The sequence below is a fragment of the Echinops telfairi genome, unplaced genomic scaffold, assembly GCF_000313985.2.
Source record: "Echinops telfairi isolate 266 unplaced genomic scaffold, ASM31398v2 ScPeMD7_9;HRSCAF=40, whole genome shotgun sequence".
Lineage (NCBI taxonomy): Eukaryota > Metazoa > Chordata > Mammalia > Afrosoricida > Tenrecidae > Echinops > Echinops telfairi.
The window spans coordinates 77200102-77222694 of record NW_022103906.1 but is presented as its reverse complement, the minus strand read 5'-3'; the positions used below and the strand labels follow the sequence as shown (position 1 = coordinate 77222694).

At 35.6% G+C, this 22593-nt stretch overlaps 1 protein-coding gene across 1 annotated transcript in view; it reads left to right on the top strand.

Annotated features, from left to right (window-relative positions):
* Positions 1 to 22593, top strand: part of ZNF638 (zinc finger protein 638) — an 81972-nt gene that overhangs the window by 51312 nt on the left and 8067 nt on the right. Inside the window, exons 12-22 of the mRNA XM_045286584.1 lie at positions 768 to 839; positions 3119 to 3199; positions 3705 to 3748; positions 4416 to 4547; positions 5429 to 5557; positions 7343 to 7384; positions 8538 to 8672; positions 9896 to 10021; positions 12910 to 12947; positions 18923 to 20117; positions 20699 to 20764. Of these exons, the coding sequence (XP_045142519.1) occupies positions 768 to 839; positions 3119 to 3199; positions 3705 to 3748; positions 4416 to 4547; positions 5429 to 5557; positions 7343 to 7384; positions 8538 to 8672; positions 9896 to 10021; positions 12910 to 12947; positions 18923 to 20117; positions 20699 to 20764 (2060 nt within the window). The remainder of the gene's footprint in view (positions 1 to 767; positions 840 to 3118; positions 3200 to 3704; positions 3749 to 4415; positions 4548 to 5428; positions 5558 to 7342; positions 7385 to 8537; positions 8673 to 9895; positions 10022 to 12909; positions 12948 to 18922; positions 20118 to 20698; positions 20765 to 22593) is intronic.

Sequence of the window (22593 nt, the reverse complement as noted above, 5' to 3'; positions counted from 1 at the left end):
TTGGACAGAATTGTTTCTTAGTAAGAATATTAGATTGCATACCTTCTCTTTAATTCAAGTCACTCTGTTTATTTTCTTTACATACTAGTCCTGATCACGAACATGCAGCAATTCAGGGTCTTTGTGTAGTTTAAAGAATTGTGCCCGAACTAAACACCGACCGTCAGAATGTGGCTGAAAAGATCACCAAGTCATATCCCTTCCACACACGTTCTGATCCTCGGTCTTTGGAAATAGCATAGTCTTAGAAAAGAAATATCAGTAATAGATGTTTACACACAAATGTGGGTCATTTATTTAAACAGTCCTGTTCAGGTAAACCCCACTAGGAATGAGTCAAAGTAATTATCATGCGTTCTGACCATGAGGTGTAGATATTCATGAATTCTTTTCATACCGCTAGGAATCGAGAAAATAGGCCTCGGGAGGCTGCAGATAGGCTTTTGGGGCCATTAAAAACAGCATGGGATTCTTTTTATGTTTTTGGAGATAATAAAGGTGCTTCTAATTGGTTCACAAATTCACATATGTATTTAGCTTGTCTTTCATTATTTTTAGGAACTACAATGTGGAAACGAATTCTTAATTCAAGGACATATTTTTCCCCCTAAGGAAATTATTATCATTGCTAAACTTAGAAAAAGTTCTATAGTCTCTCAAAAGTGTTTAAGTTATAGTCTGTAGCTTTTGTATTCCTTCTCTATGAGATTTTTTGGGGATTGTTGATACTAGTTAAAACCATTTTGACTACAGCTTTTGTGATTTAGGGAAATTGTCAAGTTCTGTAAAGTCTGTGGTAGCAGTATCTGCTAAAGGTAATAAAGCTTCGATCAAAGCAGGTAAGAGTTTTATTAAGTATTCTTTTTAAAAATAGTTTTATTACCATATAATTTACATATAGTGCAATTTAATTGTTCAGTCATATTGTAAAAAATCATCACCACAATCAATTTCAGAACATATTCCTTCTTCTTTGTTGTAGTCACCCTATTCCCTGCAATATCCCCTCCATACCCCTAGGTAATTCTGTTTGAGCTTTTAAATCATTTTATTGAGGCCTCATACAAACAACACTTAACCACAATCCATACATATAACCATTATGTCAAGCACATTTGTATATTTGTTGCCATCATCGTTTTCAAAACATTTTCTTTCTATTTGAGCCCTTGGTATCAGCTTCTCATTTTTTCCCCTACCCTCCTTCCCTCATGAAACCTTAGATAATTTATAAATTTTTTTTTCATATCTTATACTAACTGATGTCTCCCTTCACCCACTTTTCTGTTGTCTGTTCCACAGGGAGGGGGTTATATGTAGATCATTGTGATCGGTTCCCCCTTTCTCCTTCCACCTTACCCTTACCCTCCTGATATTACTACTCTCATTATTGGTCTTGAGTGGTTTATCTGTCCTGGATTCTTCCCTGTGTTTCCAGCTCTTATCTGTACCAGTGTACAATCTCTGGTCTAGCTGGATTTGTAAGGTAGAATTATTATCATGATCGTGGTGGGGAGGAAGCATTAAAAGAACTAGAAGAAAATTGTATGTTACCGCTTGCTAATTCTTAACCCAGTTACCGTTTCTGTTGTTACACATTATGGATTTTATATATAGAAAGTCATACAAAATACAAACTGGAAACAAAAAAAATATATGTCTCTGGTTCACTCTAGAGACATTAGTATCATAATTAGAAGCATTATAACTAATCAACTTATACCCTGGGGTATAAGATAATTTTATTGATATTTTCATTAATTTCCCCAATAGTATAGAACCTAATACACTTTGAGAAAAGGAAATTACATATATAGACTGACTTTTTAGGCCTCAACACGAGTTGTTTACTTGTACAGAGTAAACACAAATTGGACACTAAACGAACAATGGGAGTTGGCCATAAAGCAAAACTTTCAAAGGCTCATTCATAAAAGTAGAGCCACGACTACCAGATTAATATATGTGACAGGAAAGCACGGAGTGCATTAAGACAGTAAATAAATGGTAGTTCTGGACCACCATTGCATGGGCACTTTCGAAACAATAGGTCCAAACCAAAGGCCAATGACCACCAAGTCTGCAACCTGGCGATAGCAGTCATCTGTTGCTGCTCATAGTTACAGCGATTCAGCCTTTAAGTCCCAGGGCGCGTGTCGGTCTTTTAAGTCTGCTACAGGTGAGTTTGAGGTAAAGCCCAGTTCTCTCAGTGGCGTTTCCACATTGAATCTATCTGGTGTGTCTCTGAAGGACATCGTATGCCTCAAAAGAACAGGGTGAAAAGTTCCCAGCAATTTATAGTAAACAGTGAGGGTCACCAAGGACTGGATAGAAATAAATTCAAAAGTGACTAATTACTAACTTTATTCTTAATTTTACCTTAAAGAAAATAATGTCAAAAATAAGTTTTAAACTCAAATACTTTATTGCTTAATCATTTGTAGCAGCTATAAAATGTTTAAGAATTTAGATACTTCGATATTTAAGACTTGGCATGTATAGAACTTTATTGGTAAAGGGATACGTAATTTGGTCTTAGACTGCATTGCCATTAAAAGCACATTCTTGGGCTTATTGGCAGAAAACACTTGATAGTTGGACACAATAGGCCACTCTGCCATTTTACTCCTCAAAATTGCTTATAATCTTTTTTTCTATTTATTCCTTTTCCCTTCTCTAGCTAGTGGAATTCTTAATGTTTGTTATTTTCATTCAAAAAGATTTTTCCATGTTATGAAACTGTGTTTTGTCCTTAAAGAAGTGTAACACCATTTAAAATTAATGTAGCATTTTGAAACTAGCATGACGTCCTTATTAATAATGTATTTTCCATACAATTATAATTTAAAACAACCTTTTCAGAAATTTCAAAATATGAATTTTTGCATATGATTATGGTGTTATTACCACATGAGGGTTAAAGTTGTGACTAAGTAATAGCTATCTATGAAAAGTGTATCAGTTTAAATATGCATTTCAATCTTTTGGTAAATACTAGTGAAAGTAAATAGAAACTGAATATATGGAAAACTTAATGAAGTTGAATTATTTACTAGTGTGAAACATGCTAAATGATTGATGAGACCTCTGGGATAATTGTACAATTCTATTTTGAAAGCAAAATCTAGTGGAAAGAAGTCTCTAGAAGTAAAAAAGGCTACCAGTGTCAAAAGCAAAGAATCCAGCAAGCCTACACCAGGTAAGCCTGAAATGCTGTTGCTCTCTATGTGCTTTTCTTCTTTGGTAGACATTTGAAGTGTTTCTAAATCATTGCTTTAGAAATATCCAAAGGAATTATTTTGTTCAAAGAGAAACTTGTATTGGCTTTATATTGGTTTAAGTAAGGTCAGCCTAAGAAAGAGACCTAAAGTGATAAACTAAACCAACTTTGTCTTAGTGCACTTTAATACTATGCTTAAAAAGACTATTTCATGCAGATAATTTTGATCTAAAAACAGGCATGGAAGCCAAGCTCATACAAAATAATATTAAAGAAATTGTTTCAGGTAAGTTGAGAAATTTATTTTTGTCCTTAGATGTGTGTGAGCAGAAAGAAAAATTTAAGGAAACAGGTAAATCGTTATGTTGTCACTCATATATGTGTGCACATGTATATTGCAGTGCTGAGGTCATATATAAGTGAAATATGTCTGCATGAAATGCTTTTTTGGTTTTTTTTTTGAAATGTTATTTTATATCTTAAGCAGCTGCTTCGGGGGCTACAGAAAACCAAGAACCAGTTAGTAAGGTCAGTTTTTCTATTTTAATTTCTTTTTTGAAACCTTAAACACTTTAATCATTACATACTTTTATTACTATGAATTAAGCATATTCTTGTAAGAAAAGATTTGGTATGATAAAAAAGTTTAGTGGTTATGATTTCAGCTGAAAAAACGTGAAGAGCAGAGTGTCAACATTTTAAGAATAGATTATCAATTAAATGTGCATGCTCTTGAGGATTCACATATAAAAAATGGGTTTGGGTCGACACTACTAGCATGTCAAAACAACAAAAGAGTAATCTTTCCTATTGTCACAGTTATGTAGGAGATGTTTTAGTATTTAGAATACTAGTTCTTGTAGAAGAGCAGGGTTGCAATTATATATGAATGGTACAAGATTTATTATTTCCTTGTGCTTATGTTATGAAATTATTAAAATTTTATATTTTACTGGATTAAAGTTTATGATTCGTGTGCCAATCATAAGGATTTTGTTTATGCTTTATTTGCGTTTCAGTTCAGCTTCTAAAATATATTAGCATTAGATGCAATTTCAGTGAATATAAGGGGGATTTAAAAAATTTGCAGGAAAAGGAATTAAAAGATACAGAAATATTTCCACAAACTTTTTGAAACTTCCTTGTGTAATAGTAGCTAAGGACAAATTTATTCATTTAACCTCTTTCGTAATAGGAAACAGAGGAAATGTGTGTGGTCCTTGTGTCTAATTTGCCTCTGAAAGGATATTCTATAGAAGACATTTACAACCTAGCAAAACCATTTGGTGGTTTGAATGATATTTTGCTTTTATCATCTCATAAAAAGGTAAGGATTGATGATAACTTTATGTTACCTAGATTCATGGTGGGGGTGAAGGGCGAGAAAACCAACATTAGATTCACAAAAGTAAAGAGAGTTTAAAAGCTACATCTAAAAGTAAACTGCTTTATGCTAAGGGACTTAAAAAATAGAAAACACATACCCTTTATTTTTGTATTGCTCTTTAATCAGACATAAATTTAATGAAGAGAAATAATTTACTACCTTAAATTTTTCTCTTATTTTGTTTCATATCCAATGTTTAATATCTGTAGTACATTTAACCTGTAGTGTATTTAATGCAGAGTTTTAAAATTGCCTTATTTAACTGTAAAAAAAATTTTTATATAGTATTACTAGTATTTCTGTAGTATTTTGAGGCTCAAATAAATTATGTTCTCACTACTTTAGAACAACCTGGGTTTATCTTTTTGTCCTGAGTTTTCTGTAATAAGTACATAATTAATGTCTTACTTTTAAAACCACATACTGATCTTTATTTTAATAATAAACCCACAAAAGTTAATTTTTTTAAATAGTTTTATTAGTGGCTCATATAACTCTTATCACAATCCATACATACATCAATTGTGTAAAGCACTTGTACATTCATTGCCCTCATCATTCTCAGAACATTTGCTCTCCACGTAAGGCCCTGTCAAAAGATAACTTAAAGGTGGAAAGGAGGGACGAATTTAAATGAAGGCAATGGCACCTTTATCAAAGCTATTTACCAAAATGTGGATAATAATGTGTAGAAAGACAGTAATAACAATTTATCTTTAAAATATGAAGGTGCCCCCATTCATTTACTTGCTCTGAGTATTAAATGTTTTTAAGAAAAAGTAAGTTAAGGAATTTTTTAATTATAATTTTTACTTTAAAAGGCCTATATAGAAGTAAGTAGAAAATCTGGAGATTCTATGGTCAAGTTTTATACCTGCTTCCCGATATCGCTGGATGGGACTCAACTCTCAATAAGTATGGTTACTGAAAACATAAATATAAAAGATGAGGTAAGTGGTAGATTTTCTGTCATGTTTACTATAATAAGATCATCAAATTTCTTTCTTTTTTTTTTTTTCAAATTTCTTTTTTTATTACGAGTTAGGGTTCAATACATATATCATTCCAAATTTAAATCACGTCAGATAGAATGTACAACTGACTACCACAACCAGTTTCAAACATTCTTGTTGTTCATGGACTCCTTGACATCGTCTCCCTTTTACCCACTTCCACTGCTATACCCACCTTCTCCCCCAACCCTCATTCTTCTTGATGGTACTTTATCTTTTCTCTTTTCCTTTTCTTGATTACAATAAAATGCCCTTTCATTTTTTAAAAATAGTTTTGCTAAATCTTTCAGGCCATTATTTGTAAAAAAAAATCTTTCTAACTCCATCACCAAATCTTGTTGAAACTTTCTTTGACCTGTATCTAGTACAGAGCCTTGATTTAAAAGCATTAGCTCTAGAGAGCCAACAGCGGAGTTCATACTTAGCTACCAGCTTTATGACCTTCACAAGGTTACCCTTTTTTGAGTTGTTGCTTCTTCATCTGTAAACTAGAGTATTATTTGCCTCATAGGATATTTATGAAGTTATGAAGAAGTAAACCACATAAACAATGACCATTTACCACATAGTTAAATGCTCTACAAGTGTTTTTTTTTCTACTGCAGTTACCCCTTGGTCTCAAGTGGCGCAGTATTTTAAATCTGACGTTCATTTCGTAGGCGGAGGACGCCGCTCCCTGTCCCTGGAACAGTCTGCTTTTCCAGTTTGAGAGTCACTTACTACTCATGTCTGTTTGGATAGAAAAGAAGTTGAAAACAGTTTTCAGAGAACAGACTTTTTCTCAACAAGGTGCTTCAAAATTTCATGGGAACGTTCCATTATCTTTTAGTTCCATTTTTTCCATCAAAGTTTTTGAAGCTCCTTCTTATGTACTTAGTGTCTTTTTTTCCCTATTGCCCAAGCTGGAAACATTGAAATGGCAGTTTATGTCACAAAACAAAATGTATATGAATAGAAAGTTAATTTGCTATGTAAACTTCCGGCAAAATTGCAATAAAGTATCTTTAAAAATTAAAACTTGAAGGATATTGAAGTAAAACCTAATTTCCCCCCTTCCTTTTTGTCCCCCTCAAATCCTTTCTTTACACAGCCATGAGACTGACATAAAGTTAAAGCTTTGTACATTCAAAATCATTTTATTTAGAACTCTGCAGTGTCTCTCTGAGGCATGCAACCAGTAGGTAGTGTTACTAGAGAAATGTTGGAATTGATGTAATTTGAAAAGACCTTGCCTTGAAGATTATTGAGACCTAACCTAATTGCTACGGTGGTATTATATACATCTGTATTGGCGAAAAACTTTTAAGGTCAACCATTGCAGTTTCCAAATTCCTTTTCTGTGCTAGCTTTCACATCCTTGTTTCTCTCACGCTACCTTTGACCTTTTCCTTGTCCCTGCTTTGCTTAGCTAATCTTTGTTTGACCTTTAAATTTTCTTACTATCTTTAAAGTTAAAAGTTATTCCTTATTTTGAATCTGAATGTTTCCCATGTGGCACTACTCATTAATCTTAGTTTACTTGGAGAAGGACGAATTAAGGTGTATGTGTAGGGTAAATATGGATTAAATAGGATGAGGTAAAAATTAGAAGAACAGATAGATAACTTTTCTGCTCATTTTATGAAATAAATACATACTTGGATGCTTATCATAAATCTTGACTAATTAAAATATAAAATGAAAATGTTTTTACAAGTTCAGCCTTTATCTTTGCTTTTTCAGGAAGCTATATTTACAACTGTAATTAAAGAAAATGACCCAGAGGTAAGTTGTGTATTGAGATGTTTATTTTTTGTTGTCTATTTGTTTATATAAAATCTTTTTGTTCGTTTGCTTTTGTTGAAATTGAAAATGTTAGTACAAATTATAAGATTATGAGATGATGGAAATACCAGATGAATCCTCATAATAAGGATAAATAGGAAATGTCGTATTAGAGTAGTCTCTAAGGTTAATGTCTCTCCCAGAATTTTAATCTACATTGGAGTGTATATTAAATGGTGAAATAAACCAATACCTTGTTTGAGGATATTTGTGCTCCATATTATGTTACTAGAGTAAAGATTATGCCTATTGTAGTGTATTTATTAATTCATTATAAAATTAAGCCGCCGTGGGTCCCCCCAGCCCCCCATCTTTAACCCACACAGTCATTTTCTTCATTTCGGGAGACCTGAGATACTGAGTTATTGTTAATCTGTATATTTGTACATTTGTTGCCATCCTCATTTTCTAAATATTTTTATTTGAGCCTTTGGTGTCAGCTCTTCTGGGCCCCCTCTCCCTTGTGATACCATGATAAATTGTAAATTATTATTGTTTTCATATCTTACATCGACTGCTGTCTCCCTTCACCCATGTTTCTGTTGTTCATTCCCCTGTGTTGTGCGGGTTATGCATTGATCATTGGGATCGGGTCCCCCTTCCTGCCCTCTAACCCCTACTCTCTTGGTATTGCTACTTCCATTTCTGTTCCTTGAGGGGTTTATCTGACCCGGATTCCGCAGATTGTGAGTTCTTACCCATACCCGGGTATGTGCTCCGGTCTCATAAGAACCGGAAGACAGGGTTGGAGTCATGATAGTGGGGGGTAAGGAAGCCTCAAAGAACCAGAGGAATATATGTTTCATCAATGCTTTACTGCTCCCTGGTTGATGCATCCCTTCCTTGTGATCCTTCTGTGAGGGGATGTCCTCTTGTCTAGAGGTGTTTTGGGTCTCTGCTCTGACCCTCCTCGTTCTCAACAATATGTTTTTGTTGTTTCATTTTTGGTCTTTTGTTGCCTGTTACTTCCGTCTACACCTCATGATTGCACAGGCTGGTATGCTTCTTCCATGTGGGTTATAATTTATCTGTTTTTTTGTTTGTGATTCTATAACTGTTTTTGTTTTATGCTGTCTCTTTAAAATGTATATAGGCAAATATAGAAAAAAGTTACGATCGATTTGTACATCTTGATAACTTACCAGAGGATGGACTTCAATGTGTACTTTGTATTGGCCTTCAGTTTGGAAAAGTGGATCACCACATATTCATGAGTAATAAAAACAAGGTAACCAGGTCCAAGTTGTATTCCCTAGTGAATCTGTAGCTGAGTTGTGTATTTGTATGGTCTGCAACTTTCAGTTCAACTTCTGAGCTATAGAATTTATAAACTTTATTCAACTTGTTTAGCACAGTTTTAATAGAACATAATTTTTTTCCTGAACTCTGACAAGAAAGATGAAATGATGTCTTCATCTTCAGAAGTCCTAGTTTTTAAGACCAAATAAGACTCACATAAACAAGAAAGATGATTTATACATTATATAACCTGGAAGTTCAGACCTTAAGCTCTAGATTTTATATTTCTTAGTTACCTTTGTTACCTTGGCTCTGTTTACTTTAACCAATTAATTTTAAGAAAGAGTATTGTTAGGTATTTTCTAAAGTCCCTTTTAGCTATAAAGCAAATTAACTTTGTTTAGTTACATGCAAAGAATAATAAAATAACCATTTCTCAAGTTCATGATTTTGCTTCTTTCCTTTAAAAGAACTAAGAATTACTCATCTGTTTTACTCACTAACCATCTCCAGCCACTTAGAGGAAGAAAGATGAGGTTGTCTGTTTGCATAAAGATTTACAGTTTCAGAAACCCTATGTGGAATTAGTCATTATGAGTTGGTATTAACTTGATAATATGTTTTTGGTTTTTAGGATTTCTGCAGTTAGTATTTATTTCATGTATAATCCATTCAAATTCAATTTTGTTGAATCTCTGTAAAGATGGATTTGGTTTTGTAGCTAGCAGTGTTTAGTAGGTGTTGCTGAGTTGGTTTTAATTCGTGACAACAATCCCATGTGTGTCAGAGTGAAGCTATGTGCTTTTTAGTAGATCACCAAACCTTTCTTCCCAGTCACCCCTCTAGGTGGACTCAAATCTTATTAACAATTCGTACCACCCCGGGTCCTCAGACAATATCTACTTCATACATAAAAGTCCCTAGTTAACCATCAGCTAGTTACTAGTTTCTTTGTTATGTCCCTTGCTGATTCATGTAGTCCATTTATTACATTAGAAGTTGTGTTTCATGGAATGGAAAAAGAAGATCACAGCTAGCACATACGAATTCTGTGCCTATGCTGTAGATTTATTATTTTTAAATTATCACTATTTTATTATTGTGGCATTTTGAGAATTTTTTGTGTGTTGACTTTGACATATGGATTAACCTTTTGTGATCACATTTGAAATTGAAAGGGGAAAAAATTGACCCTTTATTCCTTCTCCAAAGGCAATTCTTCAGTTAGATAGTCCTGAGTCTGCTCAATCAATGTACAACTTCCTGAAACAAAATCCACAGAACATAGGCGATTATGTGTTGACCTGCACGTTATCTCCAAAGATAAACTCAACTGAGGTAGGTTTTGTTATTGTTTGTTTTAAATCAACTTTTGTACTTTCAGAATATGTGCAAAGTGTAAGGGGTTATTTTTACAAAGCAGAGGTGTACTGTGAGGGCAATTTCACTGTTTAACTGCCATCAAATTGGCCCCTACTTATCATGACCCCATGAACACCATGACCCCATGAACAGTAGAACAAAACACCATCACGCCCTGTTCCTGTTCCAAGTTCATGGCGTTGTGGTCCATAAAGTTCTCATCAGCTGATTTTCAGACATAGATTGCCAGGCCTTTTCTTGCTGGTCATTTTTAGCATGGAGTCATGGCCATTTAACAATTCTATGGCATAGTGGCTATGCATTGGTCTCAGCATTTTGAAATCACTAGCCAGCTCCTCAGGAGAACGACCAGACTTTCTGTTTCCATAAAGAATTACAGTCTTGAAAACGCACAGGGACAGGGTCTGCTTGGTTGTATGGAGTCACTAAGATTTGCCTCTGCAAGCCCTGTCAAAGCCTGATCATCATCATAACAACACATATTCTTCCACTGACGGGGTGGTAACTATACTTCAGCTGCATTGACCAGCAGTCACACCCAGGTCTCTTGCTTGGAAAGTGCAAATTTTACCACTGAACTGCCACTGTTCATGGACAATATAAATGTGTCTAACTGATAAGAAGGTTAGTTTTGAAAAGCTAGACCAATTACTTCAAAAACTACTGGAGTGAACTCTTGAGTTTACTATGATTATTTCTAGCATGCAAAAGGTACTTAGAGTATAATTTGGCTCCTAGTATATTTATTACTAACTCTTTTTAAGAAATAAGCTTTTACAGATTCTTGGTTTATAAACCCATGAAAACTGTCACTTTGAAAGGAGTTAAATTCAAGCTGTGATGCTTTCTCTTGTATTGTTAGTGTATCTCAGTGATAGAGCTTTGCGTTTAATACAGTATAATTGTGTTAATCTGCCAGAAATCTTTCATGGACTCAAAAATAGAAAATGCCACTATTTAAATCCAAAATAGAGCACCTAAAGTAAATGGATCATTATGGGTACCAATTTAATACAAATTTGAGTAATTTGTTTAACTTATAATTACAGAAGGAATTTTAGAAGGTTTTAGTTTTGCTTTTAGTATTACATTGTATTCTTAAAAGTTTGTCGTGGGTATTTTTTAAAATGTTACTTTCTATAGGCTCTGTAGGTGTCAATTACATAAAAGCATGTGTTTCCATTGGTATTTCCCAAGATCTGACTCATAACTCTGTTCTTACTGCTTAATAAATAAGGTAATGGATTTGGTTTATTGTGAGAAGGCCTACCTAGTTCCATAACTGATTAGCTGTTAAGTTCATTAAGCAAATTACTCAGAAGAGACAGGTAGCTATTATACTAGAGAATTAAAACATTTTCCACTTTTTTTTCTTTTTTTTTTTAACATTCAAACATTTCTTTTTTTTTTTTTTTTTTTAACATTTTATTAGGGGCTCATACAACTGTTATCCCAATCCATACACACATCAATTGTGTAAAGCGCATTTGTACATCATTTCTCAAAACATTTTCTCTCCACTTAAACCCTCCCTCCCCGCTCCCCCCTCCCACATGAGCCCTTGATAGTTTATAAATGGGTATTTTGTCATATCTTGCCCTGTCCGACGTCTCCCTTCATCCACTTTTCGGTTGTCTGTCCCCCAGGGAGGAGGTCACACACAGTTCCATGTAATCGGTTCCCTCTTTCCTACCCATTCTCCCTTTACCCTCTCTGTTTTGCCACTCACATCACTGGTCCTATAGGGCTCATCCGTCCTGCCCAGGGACAAGGGAACAACAAGCGATCCAAATTGGTGGGGAGGTAGTGCTACTTTCACATGTAATTTTTTTTTAGTTCTAGTCCTATAGTTAACTTGAATCCTTGCACTTTTAACAAAATAACCATTTTGCTCATATATACTTCATTGATAGGCTCGGATTATTTTTCTTAACAACTATTGCTGAGAAGTCTGATCGAAAGAATTCTTTGTTGTTGTGTTTTGTCCTGACAGCTGTGGCATTCGTTCATTAATATATTAAACCAGTATTGTTCTGATTCTGTTTTTATGTCAATATTTTACACATTGGGGGATATAATGATAAACAGAGGCGTTTGTGGCCCAGTCCTTAACAGGAGCTCATGTTTTAGTAGAGAAGATACACATCGCCCACCCCAGGAATTTACTCTCGGTATAATACTCATTTGGGTTGTACAACTCACAACTTTCAATCAGGCAGAACCTTTCTAGAATGACAATTCTCAACCCAGAAATAAAATTCTCAGCAAAATCCTCCGGCTAAATTTAGTATGTATAAGCTCTATTAGGACATCACTTTGGGAGAGTTCTACTCAATTGGCTTTCCCCTGTGCATTGAACAGTGTTTAATAATAGAGCATTTGGGCCCTGGGACATAGCTTTCTTGGGACTTCACATAATACATTTAAAAGGATTTGTTTTCTGCTTTGGTGCATCTAGATATTTTGAGTGGAGCACTTTTTAGGCTTATTGGCTTCTCTTTATAAACAAAGGTTTTTAAAATGTTCTTCAAGCTAAAGGTGCTATTTTCCCAGCTTTTAACTTTTTAAAAAGGTATTTTTATTTATATCAACATTAAATAAAAGTATTTCTCATTAATTACTGTATGGCAATTACTCTGCACAACCTACATTAGACTTCATCTATTTGGATAAGCTATAGAAACTAATCATCTATGTCTACAATAAAAAAGTCTTTTAATCTACTTTTAAGATGTATCCTTATTTTTAGCTTATCTTTTAAGAGCTGAAAAGATCACATTGATGCGTTAAATATTTTAAGTCCATTATAATAGCCTTTAATAAAATGTGGAATTACATTACAGGCTCAAGGTGGGAAAGACTCGGAACAAGGAAAAGAAAGGTATGTTGCTTTTAAGTGTGCAGTGAAAAGTTCCTATCTCACGTGTTTGTTCATTCTGTATATGCATGAACCTGTTACAGGGTACTTTACATCTCATTCACGCATTTACTACTTATTAAGGAAGACATTGTATAAGTCCTTTCAATTAAATGTGTAACCAGGACTTTGATTTTTGTTTTGTTGCTAATATAAAAATGTCTTTTTCTAAAAATGTTTTAACTGGTTTGTTACCCCTCAGTGCATTGAATTAGAGAAATTTAAAATTAGGTCAGCAAGCGAGCAAGAACCTTTAGTTTATATTTTCTATCTCTGCTTAGAAAAACAGGAGTTAACTTCCTTTCAGGGAATTTTAGCTTACTGTTTAATGTCTATTTTAATAATTAAAAAATCAACTGTAGTGAAGTGAAAGAGTTAGCATTAAAAGAATTACATATGTTACTTTGTATTTTAAGAGGATTATTTGTTAAAGTCTAAAACTAATGGCTTAGAAACTTGTTTGGCTACATGTAACTGCTCCTTCCCCCCACCAATCTACACTGCTCTTCAATGATTGAGATTGGTTTTTTCCCCTTCGTTATACTGTGATTCAACCATATTTCTTAATGTCTCTTTCATCGGGGCTTGAGGCTTTGAAGCAATCTAATAAAGAAAATGCTTATTTGCTGCATTATCTTAATTTTAGGATTACTGAAAACAGTCTTACGGAGTTTTCTTTCAGTGATTTCTAACTAATAAGATGGATTTACATGCTAAAGCTGGCTATGAAAGCATTAAAATATATTGGTAACTTTAAGCAGCAAGTTGGCTGTGTGTATCAAGAAACTTTTCCAAATTAAACATCATTATACAATTATATTCACCTGTTTCAAAAGTAATACCACTAGCACTGTTTGGGACAAAATCCCACAAAGGCCTTAATTACTACATAATGATGTCATGGGTAGCATAGACCTGGGGTTTCACCGCAGTAACGGTTACTGGTAACAGGCTTTCCCAAAAAAATCCTTGGTATAAATTTCATTTGATAAGATTTCTTTTCAGGTTTATAAGGATAGCTTACCTATACTTTAGTCACCCCCCTTTACTAGTTAATATTTTCTCCTAAAATGAAAACCTACCCACTGGCATCAAGTCAATCCTGACTCATAGGTAGTAAATCTTTTTTTTTTTAACATTTTATTAGGGACTCATACAACTTATCCCAATCCATACACACATCAATTGTGTAAAGCGCATTTGTACATCGTTTCTCAAAACATTTTCTCTGCACTTAAACCCCCAACATTAGGTTCTCATTTTACCCACTTTTCGGTTGTCTGTCCCCCAGGGAGAAGGTCACACACAGCTCCATGTAATCGGTTCCCTCTTTCCTACCCATTCTCCCTTTACCCTCCCTGTTTTGTCACTCACACCACTGGTCCTATAGGGCTCATCCGTCCTGGAATCCCTGTATTTTCAGTTCCTATCTGTACCAGTGTACTGAGGTAGTAAATCTTAATGGGAGCAGAGAATCTCATCTTTCTTCTTAGGAGCAACTGGTGGGTTTGAACCACCTATTTTGTGATTAGCAACCACGGTTCCACCAGGGATGATTCTGAAAAAGACATTTCTTAATGAGTTTGAAGGTAGTTTTCGAATCATATAAAATTGAAATTTTCTAGAAGTAGTCATTTCTAATTTATATGCTTTCCCCCCTCCCCCTGAGTTATATGACATTAGTGGGGAAAGATGGTGGGTTATGGTCAAGATATTTCACATTTCTTTTGGGATAAACAGATCTTGAAAAAATATGTGTGTCTTTTTTTTAAATCACTTTCATGTATTACTGCATTGTAAATATGATCCTTTTGGTTAAAATATAAACAATTTAAATCGGTTTTCTACTTTAAATCATATAGGTACACTGCTCTTCCCTTACTGATTTGTTTAGGTTGCAAAGTCCAAGTACTTAAGAGTAAGAGATGGCATTATGAAAAAATAGAAAATGGCCACATCACTTCACCTCCTTACTTGTACTGTGGCTATCCCACTAGGCCTCTGCTGAGGTCACCTGAGTGACAATGCTACCCCATTCCCACGTAGGGTCAGGAGTTCTCAGTCCCCACTGCTGTCCAGATGGGAGCATTGCCCATCATTCAAAGCCAAGTTGACCCAATTTCCACCCTCCTCCCATCCCTCTCTTGCCCTTTCCCTAGTTTCAGGATAAGCAGCCTTGACTTGTCTCTTCATCAACTCCATAATTCTGTTAGTGCCTTTGTTGGGAACTAGAGCCTCCCCTTTGGCAGGCAGGAGAACCTAGGTGCAATAAGCGTGAGGAAGGTAAACTGCCTACAAAGCCCACTGAAAGGCTCCTTGCTGGAGAAACCTCAGACTTTCATTGAATGGCCCTGCCTACTTCCCACTCTGTCAGTATCTCATTGAGAAATGACAAACTATAGCTTCCTGTCCTAGAAGGGGTATGAAGCAATTGTGACAGGCTGCAGCAGTACTAGTCAACTAATGTGAGGTGACATGAGGCCCTAATTAATCTATTTCAGGAACTTTTGTAATCACAACCCAGTCTATTCCTAGTGCCCCACAGACCTCAGACCTTAAGTCAGACCCCAGGGTCCTGCTTTTCCCCCAGCCCATAGATAGTTCACCTTTAGAACACTGGCTGCTGATGCCCTGACCTCAACCCTTGGTGGGTCCTTGGGAACTGCCAAGTGTCCTGTCTTCAAAGTGACTCAGAGACCATGATCATGATCCCCTTTCCTCCCAGGTGAAATTTTATGCAGTATGAGCTTGCTAGAAACATGTACACTGAGTTCATTATCAGGGACCTCAGTGAGGTTCTTTAGTGTTCATTATTGCCAGACATATGGCCCTAAAACATAGAATAATTGGCTAGTAGATATTTTATTATTATTACTTAAATTCAAAATGTCAGAAGACAAGCCAATAGATAAGTGAGGGATAAATTATTGATCATTCAATAACCCATGTTTAGCTTGTAACACTCTTCCCCCATGAACACTCAAGTGAACAGGATTTATCTTATCAGATATTTAAGGGTCCAAATAAGAATGGTAGATGAGATTTTTAGCAGTTCACTAATAATAGAAAGTGCTTGGTGGCCTTGTAGAATAAACAGCCTCCAATGTTGTTCAAGTAAAATATCTCAGGAGGATTGTATGTGGTATGATGTTAACTTTTGTTCCTAAAACCAATTTTTATTTTATATTGCTTCTGAAAAATGTGAAACTGATATGGGGGTTAGACATATGCACCCCGAGAGATTACAGATTTAATGTTACTGTAATAAGAATAATGGAATACTATATATCAGCAGTTCTCGACCCATGGGTCGAGACCCCTTTGGGGGGGGTCGATCGACCCTTTCACAGGGGTCGCCCAATTTATAACAGTAGCAAAATTACAGTGATGAAGTAGCAACGAAAATAATTTTATAGTTGGGGGATCACCCCAACATGAGGAACTCTATTAAAGGGTCTTGGCATTAGGAAGGTTGAGAACCACTACTGTAGACTTTCTTCTTTTATTAAAGTTGCATTTCTGTATACAAAATTCCTTACTGGGAATCCGTTTTTATCCCCATTTCCAGATTATGGTGTTAACGTCAACTTAGATTGACATCTCAAACTGACTTCCCAAGCTTACTTGGTCACTTGTGAACCTTTTCGTTATATTAGCCAGAAAAACAAGATACCAATTTTTGGTAAATGATGTCTATGAAGAAAAACAAACCAATAGACACCACCCCAAAAACAAAAAAAAAACACCACCAAACTTACTCCCACCTAGTGAATTCTGACTCATAGCAACCCTACAAACTTACCTTTGTGGGTTTCTGAGACACTAATTCTTGATTGGAGTAGATTGCCTTGTCTTTCTCCCATCCATGAATAAAGTACTGTACTTTTTGAGGATTCTTTACACATAACAACAAATTGAATTACTATAACTATTTTTCCAAGTAGGTCTATGTTCTCTGAAGTGTAGCACTCTACTGATTCATTTTGTGCATGTGTATATCTATGTATGTATTTTGAACTTTCTTTTTGTTGCAGTTTGGTGATACTTTACACAGAAACAAGTTTTCTTTTTTTTAAATTTTTTTATTAGAGACAAGTTTTCTAATAACAGTTTATATACACATTTTGTTTCATGACATTGTGATTCATTTTATACTGATGATAATAAATCACGTGTTGGGTGTTTTGTTTTCTGGAGTGGAGATAGTCTTCATGGTAAAAGGGGAAGAACTATCTGATCTCTGAATAATAACAATTTCCATTGTTATTCTAGCCCAATCACACATGTTGTGAGAGATAGTGTTCACACATCTGGTAAAAGTTTTCATGTCACAGTTTTTTCTTGTCTTTGTTATATTTAATGCTTGGCCACAGATTTAATTTTGGCTGGTCCTAAGAAGTTGGAGCACTTAAAAATCAACCTGTGGTATCTTAATACAGTATATGAAATGTGAATTACTTCAAACAGGAACCTTTAAAATGTTTTTACATACAAAGGGAAGCTATGGTTGTACAAATGAATCACGTTACATATTGGTTAAAGACTAGTTCTTACTCAGCTTAATTTCTCAAACTCTACCTTTAAAAGGGTGCTTCCTCTGATCACCGGAATTTTTTTTCTGTTTTAGAAGCATAGACTTCCCATCTTGGTGGGAGGGAACCAATTTTTATTTCCTCAAATGATTTAGACCATGGTGATGGTAGGCACTTAACTTTTCTGAGATTCTGAAAGTAAAACATCTCAACATAGATACACATCGTAGGACATTGTTAAAGGATTGTATGACACCTTTTGAAAAATACTGTTGCTAGTTGCCTTCACTTCTGACTCCCAGTGACCGTATGTGCAATAGATAATTAAAATAACATCAGTTACTATCAATAGTTCATCTTTTCCCTTCCTTGAAGAGAGGAGGAAAAAAGGACGCTTTACTTTGAGGTGGTAATCTGGAATGATTACTCTCAGCTGTCTCACTCCAACCTGTTTCTTCTAAGTAATTTTGTACATATATTTGTTAGCCTTTTACTATTGTTGATAACATGCTGGCCACTGTCTTTGGAATCTTAAGAAATTTCTTGTAATATTTCAAGACAATATCTGACCTGTGGATGCACTATTAATGTAAAAAAGTAGTTTTTTATGTCTCAGTGAGGCAGTTGAATTACAAATCACATTTTGTTTACTTTGGATTCAGAAGAACACTATGTAATAAGATTGATCTCATGTATTTGTTGTTTGTTTTCTTCATGTTTTTTGAATGATTTTACCTAAATGTTTAAGCTGTGTATTGGAATTTTCAGTTAATCCCTGTAACTGGGAGAATTATTTGAACATAAATCTTATATTGTAGCCAAAGGAACGTACATTTTATTAAATGGTTATATATATTTTTGTTCTTTCTCCTTTAAGTTTACGTCTCCAAGAGAATATGTAAAGGATAATTCTAAAGAAAACTTTCTTCTAAGTGTTCTCTATCATTATGAACATGAAAAGCCTTCAAAAGTTCATGGAAAAACTCTATTGTCTTTTAAATTCTGTTTTCCAGGAACTTTTTGAAGTCCCCTTGTAGGGTTCTAATGTCAGGGGAAAATTTGATCGAGGTGGGTGGGGAGTTGTTTTTAATACATATGATCGTACTGACTGCCATATTAATGCCATGATTTTCTTTGAGCTATGAAGACACCTTCAGTACAACAGTCTCATAAAATTTTATTTTGCTTATATATTTATGTCAAAACACCTTAACCGTTTTATTGCTATTTGGCTGGATTTCCCAATGCTTTTTACTAATGCTTCGGGAAGTCTTCTTTTTTTTGGGGGGGGGGGGGGGGGGGCGGAGTCTTTTAACAATTGGTATCAACAGGATTATTTATAGTGGTTGGATTCTCATCATAGTTTAAATTTTGTTTGTGTTTTGTTTTGTTTTTAAATACTTTTAGCCCTGACTTGAAAAACAGTCCAGTTGATGAGAGTGGGGTGCAAACAGAAGCTGATAGTCCCTCTGTTAAACCTAGTGAGGTTGAAGAAGAATCAACCCGCAACTTTGAAACAGAACCTTCTGTTCAAGAGGAAGAACCTTGTGAGGAGAAACTTGGAAAGGCCCTGTGCGAGTCTGACTTTATTGAAACCATGGAAGTTGAGTCTCCCGGAGAGGAAATCAAAGTGGAAATTCCCCTGGTAGTAGCCACTCCAGGCAGTATTGAATTATCTCCTGAGAATGGAGAAGAGACTGATTTAAATCAGCAGGTGTATGCCACTGATTTTGAGAATGAAGAGGCAGATATTGATAACCCTGAAACAGAACTATCATCATCTGACAGTGCGTTTATCGAAGAAAGAAACATCAAAGGAATTCTAGAAGAATCTCCATCTGAAGGAGAAGACTTCTTTTCTAGAATTCCAGAGTGTGTGGTAGAAGCTGTAGCTGAGGTGGACCAACATGCATCTGTTTCTGAAACTGTGCCACCTGCTTGTGCTGTGTCCTTGGTACCTGACATTTCTACTGGGGATGAGAATGCAATGAGCAACAGGGGAGTTTCTGGGGAAAGTATTGGTGAAAAGGAGGAGAATGACTTCAATACTAAAGAAACTACAGTGGTAGAGACAGGGAAGAAAGAAAAGAATGACCCTAGGGTGATTGCAGACAAGGTGGACAAGATTGCGTCCATAATAAAACAAAAGCCTGCAGAGAACATTGTTACCAAGGCAAACCCACATAGAGGAGGGAGTCAACCCAGGAAGCCTGATGAAGCTAGTACTGCACCAAATGTGTCTAGCAGTAAGTCACCCGGCAAGGCCACTATTATCTCTTCAAAGGCAAAAGTTACAGTTTCAAAATCTGAAAATCAGAAAAGTTTGCTAAGATCTGTCTTCAGAGATCAAGTAAATGCTGAAAAGAAACTTGCAGCCAAGGAGTCTGATTTACTTAAACCTACAAGTGCTGGGTCATACTTGGCAGAAAGCAGCAGCAGTAAATCCAAACTCACACCAAGTGGTGTTACCAGAGGTGGAAGTGGAAGGATATCAGCCCTGCAAGGCAAGGATTCTAAACTGGATCACAGGGAGCTAACAAAACCATCTCAGGAAACAGAGGCTAGAACCTCCTTCATGAAACGGGATGACAGCAACACCAAGGTGAGGAGGGTAGGAAGACTGGCTCGATATGTTGTTGAAGTGTGGAGCCCTGCTGCTTAAATGAGTCAGAGATACACTCTTATTTCACCCTTCATCTCCTCACTCCACCACCCGTGCCCAACCTCCCCGTTCTCTTAATAAGATTCCATTGCCTTAAGCTAATAGACACTTTAGAATATTGAGCTCAAGTTCATAATTAGCAGGTTTGAAAAGCATTATTTGAACATAATTTGGTCAGAAATCAAGCTTTGTGGTTTAAAATGCCCGTAATGGATGTCCTAATGTGATTTAGTGTTCTGCTTCTGCTTCTTTTCTTATTTAAGTTGAATTTTCCGTGCACTGATTACCCAGTTAAGGCATGTGGCCATTGTCAAGAGAGGGAAATAAATAAAATGGAGTTTAACTTCAACTATTAGAGAATATGCCTATACTGTTCAGCTCTATATACTTGTTAATTATTGCTTCGTTGAATGTGGTTAAATATTATTTCCTGTTTGAGTTTTGTGAGTTTGATTTAAGGATACTAATAACCAGGCTGTAATTTCTATTGTTTTTTCCCCCTTCCTTATTTAATATTTTAGACTGTGGTTGGGCAAAACAGTAAGAATTCTAAAAGTACCACTGGTAGAAGTTCCAAATCTAAAGAGGTAAGAAACGATTCACTAACCATTCTTTTCCATCCCTCCAGAGCAGAATTCATGTCTTACAATTTGTACCTCTCTTATTTAGAGACCACGCACCTGCTTGAGAGCACAAGAAGGATAGGAAAAAGCTATTCTATTTTTGACCCTACCAATAATTCATGTTTTGTAGATTAAATAACTAAGTGTGTTCTTGGTAAAAACTTACAAAAAGTTAAAAGCAGGAGTAGAAGATAAAGTTGAAAAATAACCACCAATCTTCCTTAACCAGGAACAGGTTATAAATGTAAAATAAAATCATATGTAAGGGACAGTGGCATATGACATGTAGCTAACCAAGTGGTCTTTTGGGTCTGGCTCTAATTTAACCCAATTAAATTGGCTTTGGGTGGCATAGTGGTTTCTCGTTGGGGTGTGGGTTGCAGGAATAGCGATTTTAAACCACCGACCAACACTCCTCAGGAGAAAGACAGGGCTTTCTTTCTATTCATAGAGAGTTACCGTCTCGGAACCCTCGGGTGGTCTGCCTTGTCCTGCAGGGTCGCCTTGAGTCGTTACGGACTCGGCAACAACAAGTGTGGGTTTTGGTCTTTTCTTTAAGTGGGCTTTAAGACTTAGGAGTTCTGCCAAACAAACTTAGTATATTTGTTATGTATTTTAAGTTGCAGCAATTTATAACACTGCACCCCACCCCATTATTTCACTTTATTACTTGTCCTTGCTGTGGGATGAATTTGAATATTTGTTTGGTGCAAAGAATACTAGTGGCTTCAGAAACAGAAGTGTTTTAAAAATGGGGTTAGTTCAATTGACCTAAGAAATTGATAGTGTAACTGCTTTTAGACTTTACCCAGAAAATTACTGAGTAAATATTCTAAATGTGTGACAGACTTGCTGAGAATTTCTTTTCATTACTGTTAACACCAACTATTTTTCAAGTGTTTTTTTTTTCCAAGTATACCCTCTGCCATCAAGTTAATTCTGACTCAGAGCGACTCGTGTCGGGTAGAGTAGAATTGCCCCTGTAGCTTACCAAGGCTGTAAATCTTTACGGGAGCAGAAAGCCTGATTTCTCGGTGGAGTGGCTGGTTGGTTTGAACCACCAACCTTTGCTGTTAGCAGCCCAGCACACAATTCAACTAAATTACCAGGGCTACTTTACAAGTATAGTTAAATATTAAGTCTTAGTTATAATTTTTCCATACAACTTTATTTCTTAGCAATGAAATTTTATTTCTTAAAGTATATTGAGATAAATAGGCATGAATTGTTCATTGGAACAATATAGTTAGCTGTTTGCATTGTATTAATAGTTTAACAAATGCTTTAATTGTAAGTTTGTGCATCATATTTCAGGATTCATACATCGTTAGGGAATGATCGCAACCTCCACTTTATAGAAATTAAGTAAAGGTGGAATTAGATTAAAATTGCTAGGATTTTACTTGGAGTTACTGTACTTACTACAACTCTTATCACAATCCATACATACATCAACTGTATAAAGCACATTTGTACATTCATTACCCTCATCCTCAAAACATTTGCTCTACACGTAAGCCTCTGGCATCAGCTCCTCATTTTCCCCCTCCTTCCCCATTCCCTCCTCCCTCATGAACCCTTGATAATTTATAAATTAAATATCTTACACTGTCCAACGTCTCCCTTCACCCACTTTTCTGTTGTCCATCCCCCGGGGAGGAGGTTATATGTAGATTGGTTCCCCCTTTCTACCCCACCACCCTCCCAGTATTTCCACTCTCACCACTGGTCCTGAAGGGATCATCTGTCCTGGATTCCCTGTGTTTCCAGTTCCTGTCTGTACCAGTGTACAT